Source organism: Tinamus guttatus, unplaced genomic scaffold (assembly GCF_059628265.1).
Source record: "Tinamus guttatus ecotype Peru unplaced genomic scaffold, ASM5962826v1 Tinamus_guttatus_pri_ptg000652l, whole genome shotgun sequence".
NCBI lineage: Eukaryota > Metazoa > Chordata > Aves > Tinamiformes > Tinamidae > Tinamus > Tinamus guttatus.
This window is the reverse complement of record NW_028289186.1, coordinates 206,925-219,182: the sequence shown is the minus strand read 5'-3', so window position 1 is coordinate 219,182 and position 12,258 is coordinate 206,925. Positions and strand designations below refer to the sequence as shown.

General features: G+C 41.3%; 1 protein-coding gene across 1 annotated transcript in view; it reads left to right on the top strand.

The window, feature by feature from the left end:
* VPS13D (vacuolar protein sorting 13 homolog D) overlaps nt 1–12,258 on the top strand; it is an 82,129-nt gene that overhangs the window by 66,925 nt on the left and 2,946 nt on the right. The window contains 1 exon segment of the mRNA XM_088536204.1: nt 9,791–9,922. Coding sequence (XP_088392330.1) covers nt 9,791–9,922 — 132 coding nt within the window.

The following is a 12,258-nucleotide window of genomic DNA, read 5'->3' as shown; positions in this document are numbered from 1 at the left end:
CAAGTTTCATTCTGTGAAAACACTGTTCACTGCTTATCACCCAGCAGAACTCCAGGTAAATGGGAGAATCCAAACTCTGCCCTGACACCTCTCTCTCTCTCCTCTTAGAGGAAGAAAATGGACTTAGATTGGTCCATATGCCAAGCTAATACCTCTTTATGTGTTTTTTTCACTGTAGTATTGGTGTTTAATTTGACATTTGAGGGCAGAAGGATACTGATTGAGCACAGGCTGTTGGGTAAGGGGCCGAAATGGCTGAGTGTACCGGAACGGAATCTGGTGAGGGCAGGACAGATGAGTGGAAAGGGGAAATATTAAATAACTGAATAGTGCTGAGTAGTTACTAGAGCATAAAATGTGCAGTTACCTTCTTCTTGAGATGTCCATTCATGGTGATCAGCAAATAGTTTTGAAAAGATGAACATAGTTCTTGCTGTGATATTCCCTGCAAAAGGCAACATTTACTAGTGGCTTGAGAAGCTGCAGCTAGAGACACGTGCTTTACACTAAATTTCCGTAGTTTGGCTATTTTTTTTAGTCCTCCTCATTTAGAAAGCTCTCAGCTAAGTGATGTTGCTCTTTCAGTGCATTTTATGTCGCAGTTGTTTTGGTTCTAAATAACTAGACGAAGCTGTAGATTTAACCAGTCTGCAAGGGTGCAAATCATTTGCAAGGGTATTTCCCAGAATGGTACTGGAGGGGGCCTGAAAACCCAGATTCATCTGCTAGCAACAGCAGAGCAAACTAAAAAGTCAGCGAGGATCAGGCAATGCAGTATTCACAATTTCCATTCACAAATCTAGCTGCTTAGAATTAGGTGGGTTCAGTGAAAAACGTGTATGCACCAGAAAGGAACAAAAGTGTTATTCAAAACAGCCGTCTCTGCTGGAATGTACCAGGACAAATCATCAGGCTGCATTAAACCACTCAGACTTGATTCCCATTGCTGAAAACATGTAATGCACATTCTGAGGGGGTGGGTTTCAATCTATAAAAATTAATAGAAAAGATGAAACTAGTGTTAATATTGCATGTATTTACTTCAAGCCCAAAAGCTATGGATTGCTCAGCAATGCAGTGGCGTTATGACCTCATGTCCAGAAACATCTGTCTGTTGTGCCACCTCTAGGAAGTAATTACTTCTTGGAAGTCATTTTTACTAGTCCTCCTTGCACTAAGTGGTGAGAGTAAAAGCACGTTATGAGTATTCAAGAGCTAGTATAGCAAGTACATGGATATCTTCTGGGATAGACGATAAGGAGCAAGTGTGTATGTGAAGCACTCCCTACAAACAGCTATCTCCATGTCATGTTGCTACCCTGGTTCCTGTGACTTCCCTTGCACTTCCCTGTTTCTGCTGCATGTTTGGCACACACATGTACTTCTCATGTACGAAATGAGGCCCTGTGCTGTGTTTCCAGGGGTGCTTGTTTGTGTGTTACAAGAATTACTTCATGCAAATGGTAGAACTGTTCAAACATGCTGACGAACAGGTGTAAACAGGTAATGCTGAAGATTCTGTCTTCAAATTAAAAGATGTGGCACTGCCTTACAGCTACTCTTTCTTCTATGCAGCATGACAAGCCAGATGAGTTTATGTTCATATTTACCGTAGAAATTACAGGCTTACTTGAAAGCAGTTGACCTTTTGGCCAGGAATGTGCTAATGTGCTGCACACCCCGATTACCTGTTACCAGCCACAGTTTTTCCCTTTGTCGCTAACGGCCGGTTTTTACGCTCAGTCCCGGTCGCTGGATATGGGAGCCCGGGGCCTGCTGGGATGGGGTTTTACACTTGTGCTGTCCTTTTGCCCTTCCACTGAACTCTTTTCATTTCAGTCATGAGCAAACAGTCAGTGCCTGAACTAACAACCCTGCAATCCTCCAAAGCACGCCTCGCTTACAGTACCAAACAAAGGGAGGCCCGCGTGGGCTGGCCCAAGCCAAGGAATGCAGCTTCGGGGTTCTGCTCCATAAATTTAACCAGCACGACAAAAAGGAGATAATATGAGCTTTCGTGATGATCTGAAAGGGGGAGGTTTGTGTTCCATTGATTGCGGTCTGGCCTATTGCCAGGCCCCAAGCCTGACCGACAGTTGAACCATATCGTTAAGGCGTGTAATACAGCTCAAGTCTTGTACAGCAGCCAATGAGTACATATCCAGAGGGCAAAAGTTTATAAAGAGTTGAGGCTGTCCTGTTTAACCCTCTCACACTGCATGTAATATATACTGCTGCCATTCAGAAATAGTCACGTTGCTATTAAAAATGTAAACCTTCAACTTTTTTTCACTTGGAAAAAATACATGTGTGTCTGATTTCTAATGTGCAACAGATTTATAAAGTGATCTGAGAAAAATATGCAAAACTGATCCTTTAAAAAAAAAAAACAGACCCACAGCTCTGTTCCAATGCTATTTTATCCATAGTTACTTACTTTTCTGCTCAGAGAGATGTTCCGGGTTGTTGAACAAGCTTTTTCATACAAATGGAGCTATTTATTGCCTTGATGTCACCTCATTATGTATGTGGCCAGTATTTTTATGGATAATTTTTTCACCTGATGTTGCTGTTAACATGTGGAAAGCTCTTTATCAGTTTTGCACGTACAGCCAGGTGATTTAACTTTCTTGTAACTCTTAACTTTAAAAATCACCTCTTTCTCCTTCTGTTAAGTTTGCGGTCGAGGGCTTTGCTGTGCTTCTTGCAGCACTGCTGGTACTGCAGAAAACAGGAACTCGGTCACCATGGTCCGTTTCACTAGCCCTTCATGCAGACCCAGCAGTTAATACTGTTGTCCTGGATAGGAGCCAGTGGTTGCTTTCTGAGAAAGGATCTTCTTTCCCAGGAAGGTAAGAGCGTAACATGAAAACACTCCCGTTAAATTGAAATGCAGATGACCATGTTTGCTGTTACTACAAATGGCCACTGCTTGGCCAGTGCTGACGGGTTGTTGGTGGGACCATGCATGAGCACAGACGTAAGAGTAGGTGGAACCGTGCTGCCCAGCCTCGGGATACAGCAGCTTGAGTGAATACTGAAGTTACCCAGGCTATAAAGACAAGTTCAGCTGTTATTGTTGAAATAGATGTTTGCAAGTAATCCCTGCTAAGAACTGTGTCTTTTAAGTTGAATCAAAAGGTGAGTGAGAGCATTTTTGAACACATTTGTAAGGCAGGAAATTCTAACATGACAGTTCTAGTAACATCACTCTCTAATCAAAGCGAGAGCTTGGGGAAAAACTGGAAACCGAGACGGCAGTGTTACATTTTGTGCACTTCTTCAACTTAATGATGCTGAAGTACTTGAAAAACTGCTGCAGAGCAGTGAGAGGTGGAGTGAGTGGGAAAGGTTAACGTCGGGTAATGCACAGTGTGACTGAGGTGAGTGGCACGCAGCTGGCTGGTATGCAGACATGTGCGGAAGCTCATTCAGATACCAATTTTAATATGGATGTCATAAGAACATTCAGCTGGGTGAGTGAGTACACCTGCTGCTCTCCTGTTTTTAAAGCAGGGACACACGATGCTGTAGTTTTAAGAAAGCAAAGTTCACACTTCCTTTTGAACTTAAAGTGTGAGGAGATGTAATACAGTCGTAAGTGCAATGAATAGTACTCGTTTTGGTTTGATCTTGTAGAGAAAAGAAACGGGGGAGGGAGGTAACTACATCTCCAGGAAGCTTGCAGGGACAGCCTACATGATAAAGCTGCTTCTTCAGCATGCTGTAGTTCTTAAAGAGCATACTGGGTCAGCTAAAGGTCTTCCGCATCTGAGCTGGTAGATCCCTCAGAAGAGGAGGGATTTGACTGTAAGTGGGAGGTTTTAGCCCTAGGCACCACTTGTTTCCATGTTTCTGCCCGAAACTAGCGTTTTGGGAGCGCTCGTAACAAGTACAATATATTCTATGCGTTTGCTGGAATAAACAGTGTATATGAGCTTCCTCAGATATGCAGTCAGCAGGGAGCTGTCTGGCTCATGATTTTACACATTTTTGCAGCTAACTCAGATATTCTAATGCCAAATCCAACACTTGGACTGACTGCACTGCATGTGTGTCTGTAACACACCTTAAAAGCATCTGTCTGAACTGATGAATGAATTCCATTCACTGTGCCAGTTCTCTGGGTTCACGTGGCAGGACTTCAGTAAATTATCTTCCTGCACTTTCCCTGAGAACTGTATCTTCAAGACCCAGTACTGCAAAGGATGCAACTGTATTTACTCTTTACACCATAGCATTACCATCTACCAGTAGTCAAAATGCAAGTTACAAAACACACAGGTTTCTGCAGGTTCTCAGAAACAGGGCAGAAATCATTTAATGTTCATCCTCCCAGATGCAGAAAATGGCACACAGTAAATAATGCTGCCTGTCCCCTTTTGCTCACTATAGGCAGAGAACATTCCTGCTGATCTCAGAAATTCACCATATGGAACTGAGTAGGAAGCAACTTCAACAAAGTGAAAATTAATGGAAATAGATTTCTATTATTTTGCAGAAGTGTGACAAGAAATACAGACTGTATCAGAAATTACCTATTTGTTTTCACCTGTTGTCCTTAAGTGCTGTGATATAACTGCATCATCTGTAGCCTGCGTTGCTAGTTGACCTTGGAGGTCATTTTTTAAGGGTATACATCATCATTCGTTTGATTCTAGCACAATTCAGTCTGCTCCACTCACTGCATCCTCCCATGAATTGCTTAGAAGACAGGGAAGGACTGATTTCATTTTGCATTTTATGGAAATGAGAGGCTCAGTATGATGCTACTTAGTAAAGACTGCAGGTGGAATTCAGTCTTCAGCAAATGTGACAAGCATTTTAGTCTTTCCATTTCCTGTAACAGAAGATGTAACTCGTTCCTCCATTGATCAGATCTGGTCTCGTCTTAGTGTTTGAAATGCACTAAATCCTCCCTAGATAAAGTACTTCCTACATTATGAAGCAGTCATTTTCTAAAGCCAAGTTTGTAACAGACTGTATATTATTTCTTCAAAATACCAGCCGCAATTGAACTTTATCCTAGGTTTCTTACCTGTCCATTTTCCTTTGACTGAACTCAGTTTGTTTTGTATTTATTTCAAGGGAGCAGAAAAAAAAAATCCAGGCACAAAGTCAGTATACCAAGTTACAGCTTGGAGCAGGCTCTTACAGATAAATTTTATGCAAACCTGAAAAAACAGGTTTTTACGGTAGCTCAAATTCTTTCAGACTTTCTATACCAGAACTAGTTAGTTGCTGCTCTAAATGGGTTAGAATGACAAGGCTGTTGAACACACCACGTTGATGATAGTAGCTGGAAGTTCGGGCAGGAGGAAGCGGGTCTTGTTATCGTGTGTGTGTGTGTGTGTGTGTGTGTGTGTGGCTGCCCTGCGGCTAGGGAGAGCTCTTTGGAGGGCTGGGGTGGCTAATTTGCACACCATTATTCGTCACCTAGACTGGACTCGGTGGTTTTGGTGACAGTCGGTCAAGACAACAGTCGTAGTGGCCGTGATGAGCCTCTTTTCATTAAGTGCTGTTTTCAGAATGTCACAAATGCTTCCTGCACTTAACACCTATTGCCTGTGCTCGTTTTGGGGTGTCCTCTCTCTTCCAATTATGGATTTATGGATGAAAATCTGTATGTAATTTATGCCTTCTGTCATGCCAAAGCAGTGTGTTCTGAAATCTGGAGGTCTCGAGAAGGAATAATGCAGGCTGCACTGAAAGTCCAGTAACAGCCCAGCAGAAGTATGTAAATACTACTAAATCGGGGGCGGGGGGAGGCGGGGTGGGTTTTTTTGTTTGTTTTTTTCCAAATTTGCCTCTTCAGGGATGTTGTAAGGGGTCTGTGGAATCACTTTTAAGTCATAATGTTTTTTTTGGTGGGGGGGGGGGGCTGTGCTAATAGGCTATGAGTGTCTGAAAACTAACAGAGGGTCAAACCAAGTATTTCTGACTTAGAATAGAAAAAACAATCTTTAAAACCTGATGTGTAAAAGCCATGGAAGCTCATTATATGCATTCAAGAGCTTTTTTCTAAGCTGGTAAATAATTATCACCAGTACCTGAAACCTTCCTTGCCTTACTGGGGCAGCGATCGGCTTGATCACACAGCTTTCAACCTAAAGCTGGCCAGCATGAATTCCACGACCTGTTAAGCAAAAGCCAGCCAATTAACACTGTTACAGTAATGTAAGCATTGCAGTTTTTAATGTGCATATGGCCCGCTGAAATAGGATTCTCCAGTGTTCAGCTTTGTCTCAAGGGTGAAGAACGCTCCTGTGTGCTGCAGCCGCCTGACACCATTTCCAATCTCTTTGTGTCCCCATTCAGCAGCGCTCTTCCCTGCTGCGACTAGTAGACACGAGGGCATTTCTGCCTTGTGTTGCCTTTGTGTGCTTATTAAAAAAGAATCAGCAAATCTGTTGAGTGCATGTGTAATGTAACACAGATGTGGGCACACCGCCGTTCATTCTGCTTTGCAAATTTTCAGCTTTTTGCATTTCATCAGTGTTGCTTATTATTTACAGAATGTAACTTGAGACAGTAGAACAAATTTGTAGATTAAAGGAAAAAAAAAATCTAGTAGTGTGGAATGTCGTTAGCTATCCAGACCAAACAGACTAGTTTGCCAAGGGCTGATGGACTGGGAGGATCAATGCAATTCCTGCTATCACTAGTGGCACTTTGCTGAAAAGCAGCTGACCTTGTTATCGCCAAGATGAAAATTATCTTTTTCTCACCAAGATGAATGTTTTAGCACACAGGAGTGATGGCGATAGTAAGCACCGTATTAACTAATGTGGTTTAAAAAAAAATCACAAATTGCCAATTTTGTGAGAAATCCACCATAGTGCCCAGTACTGTTGTGTGGTCTCTCTGACCTGCTTCTATGCCACACATTAGAAGCCAGTCAGTGTTCTCTCATGTCCTGGTTACCACAAAATAGGTCTGATTAAAAGCCTATTTTGTTCCTTTTTTCTTTTTTAAAAGTAGTCTTGCTTCAGATGCCTCTTCTCATGGTGCTGCAGATTAGATAGTGCAGTCGGTTATCTGAAAGATTATTAATACAAAAACCATTATGCCGTGTTGTTGCTCATTCCAGCTGAATGGGTGAACGCTCCATTATCTACCTTTCCTGAATGCACAGTAAAAAAGTGTTCAAAGGACAGGCTAATGACTGGCCTGTAGCTACTGCAGCTAGTTAGAAACTGTGCACGGAGCTTCAGTTGCTCTTTCAACTTGTTGATACAACCTCCAGGTGCTCGGAGCTAAGTGAGATTTTACAGATATGCTGTTTTTGAAAGTGAAGGAAGTAGGACAGTATAATGCAGTATAATTCATCTGTAACCCTTCACATTTCCTGAAGCCAAATGCTTGTGGTTGTTATTTATTAAGGAGTTAAATGAAAATCTCTTGGCAACAACCTGAGGGTGAAAATGGGGCAGGGGGTGGAGAGCTTGTCCCATCTTGATGTTCAAAAGAACAGTTTAATTTGTAAAGCTCTTAAAAGGTAATGAAGAGAAGAACAACAGGTTTACTGCAGGAGGAACAGGTAACTTTGTGAACAGCTTTTGCTTACAGGTATGCTCCCTAAAAACAAAGGAGAGAAAGAGTCTCTTCTGTGTAAGAATTAACACAACTGCCCCCCCCTTTTAACGAGGTGTCCCAACACACTGGCTTTGAACTACTTTGTTAAAGAAAGCTACATGCTGGTTTTGAGATCATGATTCCATTAATATGCTGCAGCAGACGTAAGTGTATTTCTGCTGAAATACCCAAAATACGATGTGGTTGTTCTGTGGTCATGAAAGGCACAAGATGCTTAATCTGAGAAATGTTATAGTGCACAGACAGGGCTTGATATTCTGTAGTGTTCGACAGCACAAAGCTCTGGTTAAGCAATGGGGGGTGTGTGTGTATGTACACATATATCTAAAAGCTGGAAAGTAGCAAAATGAGCTTTTGCCAGCTCGGAATTTTATACGGTCATGTATTTTTTGTTTCATTGTTTTGATCTCACAGTAGATAATATTAAAAGCTGTAAGAAAAACTGCCAATAGAGGTACAACTGAAAATCTGACAGATTATATTTTACTGGCAATATTAACTGATTGTTTGTTATGGCTCTTTGCTCTCCTGCTGTTTCGCATTCTTTTATTTGGAGAATTTCCATATATTTCTCATATACGAAGGGACTTTCAGTATAACCATAGCTCGGCTGAAGTGCAGTCACTGAAGTCAGCAGCTGTCTGTCTCTCCTCAGTTTCTTTCCAAAAGGATCAGGGCTAAGTGCTTCTTCCAAGCCACTGTACATTTATTTAAACCAGGTCAGTGACATAATCTAAAGCACAAACTCACTGGATAGTCACAATATACGATCCCTGTAAATTGATTGAGGTTTTAGTCTGCTGGGTTGTAGCAGCTTTGTATTATCAAAGCCAGTATCTTTGGTGGCTGTACCTTGTTTGCAAAATACGAAACAGATCAATGATAGACGCACTAAATTCAGTCATTCATTAAGAACAAAATGCAGACAAATTTAAATCATGAACAACATTTAAAATACTTTCTTCAAACAACATTAACTGTAGCCAAGACAGAAAGGGGCAAAGAAAAGGTCTGTCATGATTAGAAGACAGGGATGTCAAAGACCCAAAGGAAAACAGATTTTAAAGGGGTACATTTGTAGCAAGTCTCACACAGGATTGCCGAGAGGGAAAGGTACCACAGATACAAGACTCCAGAGAAAACATCTGCAGAAGGCAAAGCTTGCAAGGCGAGTGCTCCAGCGTGCTACTGCCAAGCAGCTTAAAAAGCAAACGCGTTGTTACAGAGGATTCGTTCCCCCATCTTCTGATCAAAAAAGGATAAAAGCAAGTTCACTGTTCAGGGTCTTTACCAAGCACCAAAGCAGGAAGCAGAGCATGCTAACCAGAAGTGCTGCATTTGGTTGGAAAAAAATAACAATAGCAATAGCCTGAAATAGATTAATAAATAAATTAATAAATAAATGAAAAAAAAAAACAAAAAACAACAACAACAAAAACACTACAGTCCCAGAGTGATGCTGTTGGGAAAGGGCAGAGAATAAAGCAGGGCTAGGCAGCCTGTAACACAATTCTTCAGGGGTAGGGCGTTCCAAGGCTTAAAGGAATTTGGAATATTGTTTTTTAACAAAATACTGCTAAGGGAGGAACCTAGCCTGCAGTTCTTTAGCACTATGGCCAGTATCAAGCTCTCTTGGGCCATGTGTGTGTTGGGCTTTTGGGGGCTGTGTTTTGTTCACATTTTTATGTACACTCAAGAAAAATAATGTACGCTAAACCTGCTATGGCTGCTCTTACTGTGGATTTGATTTTCATCTCTCTTCTCATTTGAAATATGAGTGAGCTCTCCTATTACCACAGCCCTTAATTCTTGACCTAATGACACACTGTCCATCAATGTGGGCTTTATCTAGGTCAGTGCTTTCCACTTTCTGTAGAAAACTGAAAAGAAACAGTCAAATCAGCAGAACTCTATTAATACCTATATGTGAAAACCTGTAGAGTACTGAGTTTAGATTGCTCTTTCATGTCTATTTACCCTACTTCCTCCTAACTGGAATAAAACTGAGAAATGCTTCTTTGAAATGCAAAACTGTATGAACTGACACCATATCTTCCTATTACAGATGCCATATGCAGTATTAATGAAGACCTTGGATTTTGAATAAATACAACTTTATGTCCTGATGGGTTCAAGTGGAAGGAAAAGCACTGCTGTTGCAATTTGTAATTTTTTTCATCTATCTTGTATGTAGAACCCAAGCTGAGAGGGTGCGCAAGCCGCGCTGCTGTAGAGGCCCTCAAGGACTCTTGCCCCGCTACTCAGAAAGTCAAGCGGAAGGACAGGAACAGCTGTTCAAACTGACCGACAACATCCAAGATGAGTTGTAAGTACCGACTTACACAGTTGCTGAGTAGCTGTCATGTCATTTTTGTCTTTGGGAAAGCGAGGCCGAATTATATCGCTCACACACACATTTCCTCTTGATGCTGATGAGCAGCACAGCACAAACACCTGATGACTCTACCATCGTTCATCCCCGACTGTACACAACAAACACTGCTGCAACAGGATTCCCGTATTGCGCTTGTGCTGTCTGTGGAAGTCAGAGCTTTGGTTTCTGACACCTGTATAAGCCCGGCCCCACTCTTATCTTTACAGAAGAGAAAATCTCAGCCCATTTAACATCTTAGTCTGTCTTTCTGTTATTGTACTGTGATAAAACAAGTACCTGTTGATAAGGCTCATAGTCGCTTTTACCACACTGATGTACAGACCCAAACCAGCATCTCTTCAGTTAGCTGTCTCTGCTGGCTGCTGTTTCTCACAGTTGACGGCCTAAATTAGTAGCTGCTCTGTGGGAGCAGTACCTGAAATGATCGTTAATTGGTGCACTTTGAAGCGGCCCTGGTTGAAATGTGAGAGAAACTAACTTCAGCCTGTGGTCCATGATATTCATGAGTTCAAGGTGTTCACACTTGGACTGACACAACTGGCAAATACACTGAACCTCTTTGGAGGGCAGGAGAGGCTCAGAAGAGCCGGTACTGAATAACCCGAATGGGTCATATGTGCAAAACTGAAGGAGCACCTATGCTTGAATGCCTTGATTATTTGTGCACGAAACCAAATGAAAACAGCATGTAAACAATCAGCTTAAAGGGTATCAAAAGCTGTGTATGGAATTAATGCCCAGGACAGTATCTGTATGTTTCTATAGGATATGTGAGTTTGCTGGACTAAGTTTTAAGGTGTAATTCATTACTTAACACTGGTGTGTCTGCACCACTGTTACCTGAAGAGCTTTTTTCAGTGGAGAGGGTAAAATGCTGTGTTTCTGGATTTGTTATTGGTTAGAGCATCTTCCAAGGCAAAGCAGTTGAACTTGTTTTCAACAGATGGAGCGGGATGGTGAAGCCACCATAGGAGAGGGGCTGTACAAACTCAGCAGCGTATTTTAATTCCTCCAGTGCAAAAACCAGGCACTGAAAGCGTTTTGCCCCATACAGATGTTATCTTCAGCAGCCCCTAAGGAAGTCTGCAGTGTGGCACTTACCTGCACTCCCATGGCCTTGCACCTTTCCTGTCCTATTTTCACCTCATTTGACAGACTTTTTGCTGTCACATGAGCAGAGTTTGGCTCTAAGTGGGGAAATTGGAAACGGCCAATTCGTAACACAAATTTTAGCATCAGCTTTTCACAAGTTTACCCTGTAAGCCAATCTGGGGGCTCTTGTCATTGAAAGACACAGTGTTCATTTACTATGACTTGACCATTAGGAACATCACTCAACAAGAAAACAGTGATTCTAGTCACAGAAAATAAGTACAAAATTATGCGTCTGACTTTTATCTTAGTATCATAACCAAAAACACATTTAAAGACCTGATTATTTGCATATTTTCCTTCAGAGTTAAATCCATAAAAAGGGGTTTAATACCTTGCTCTACTGTTCTAACTAAATGTTTCCACATTTTTTTCCAGTTAGGCTCACTGTTTCACTTCTGGAAAATATTGTGTAATTACTTCCTGATGTTATTAAAAACCCACAAATTCTCCAGAGATCTGGTTGCTTCTGCTTTGTTCTACTGGATCATGTTTCATTTTCTTTTATTAATTTGAAATTTTTAATAGTATAAAAGTATGGATTTGTTAAAAAAAAAAAAAAAAATTACATCTTAAAAGGTTAAATATGCATGCTGAGGACAAGGCACAGAGAAATAAGCGTTGGCAAGACAGAATGGGTAATGATGCATGACTCAAACTTAGAACAAAACGTAGAGCCTGTATACAAATTATCTAATGTTCTGGGCTTCACCATAAAATTGTTGTCTTCTGTTTCCATTTCTCAAAATACACACGACAGCAGTGACAACTTTGTGAGAAAAATCAGAGCCACAACCTGATCTTCTTAAAAAGAAACGAAAACCAACACTATAGGGCGATTTCCCTCTTTTTTCCACTGAACTTAGAGTAGCTTTTTGTGCTTTGCATCAATGATGAGGAAAGTCTTAAGACTGCAATACCACACATCAGAAAAGCAGCTTTTCTTCTGAGGGCATATACATAACTCTCTAAAATTTCCTAACTTTGTGCTATGGCAATTACATAAAACAGTGATACTGTATTAGAAATTTATGAAAATCACCCTCTCTCAATTATTTTTTCTTGGTGTAAACCAGCGAGGTAGCCAGCACGCGAGCAGGCTGCCTCCGGTTCTG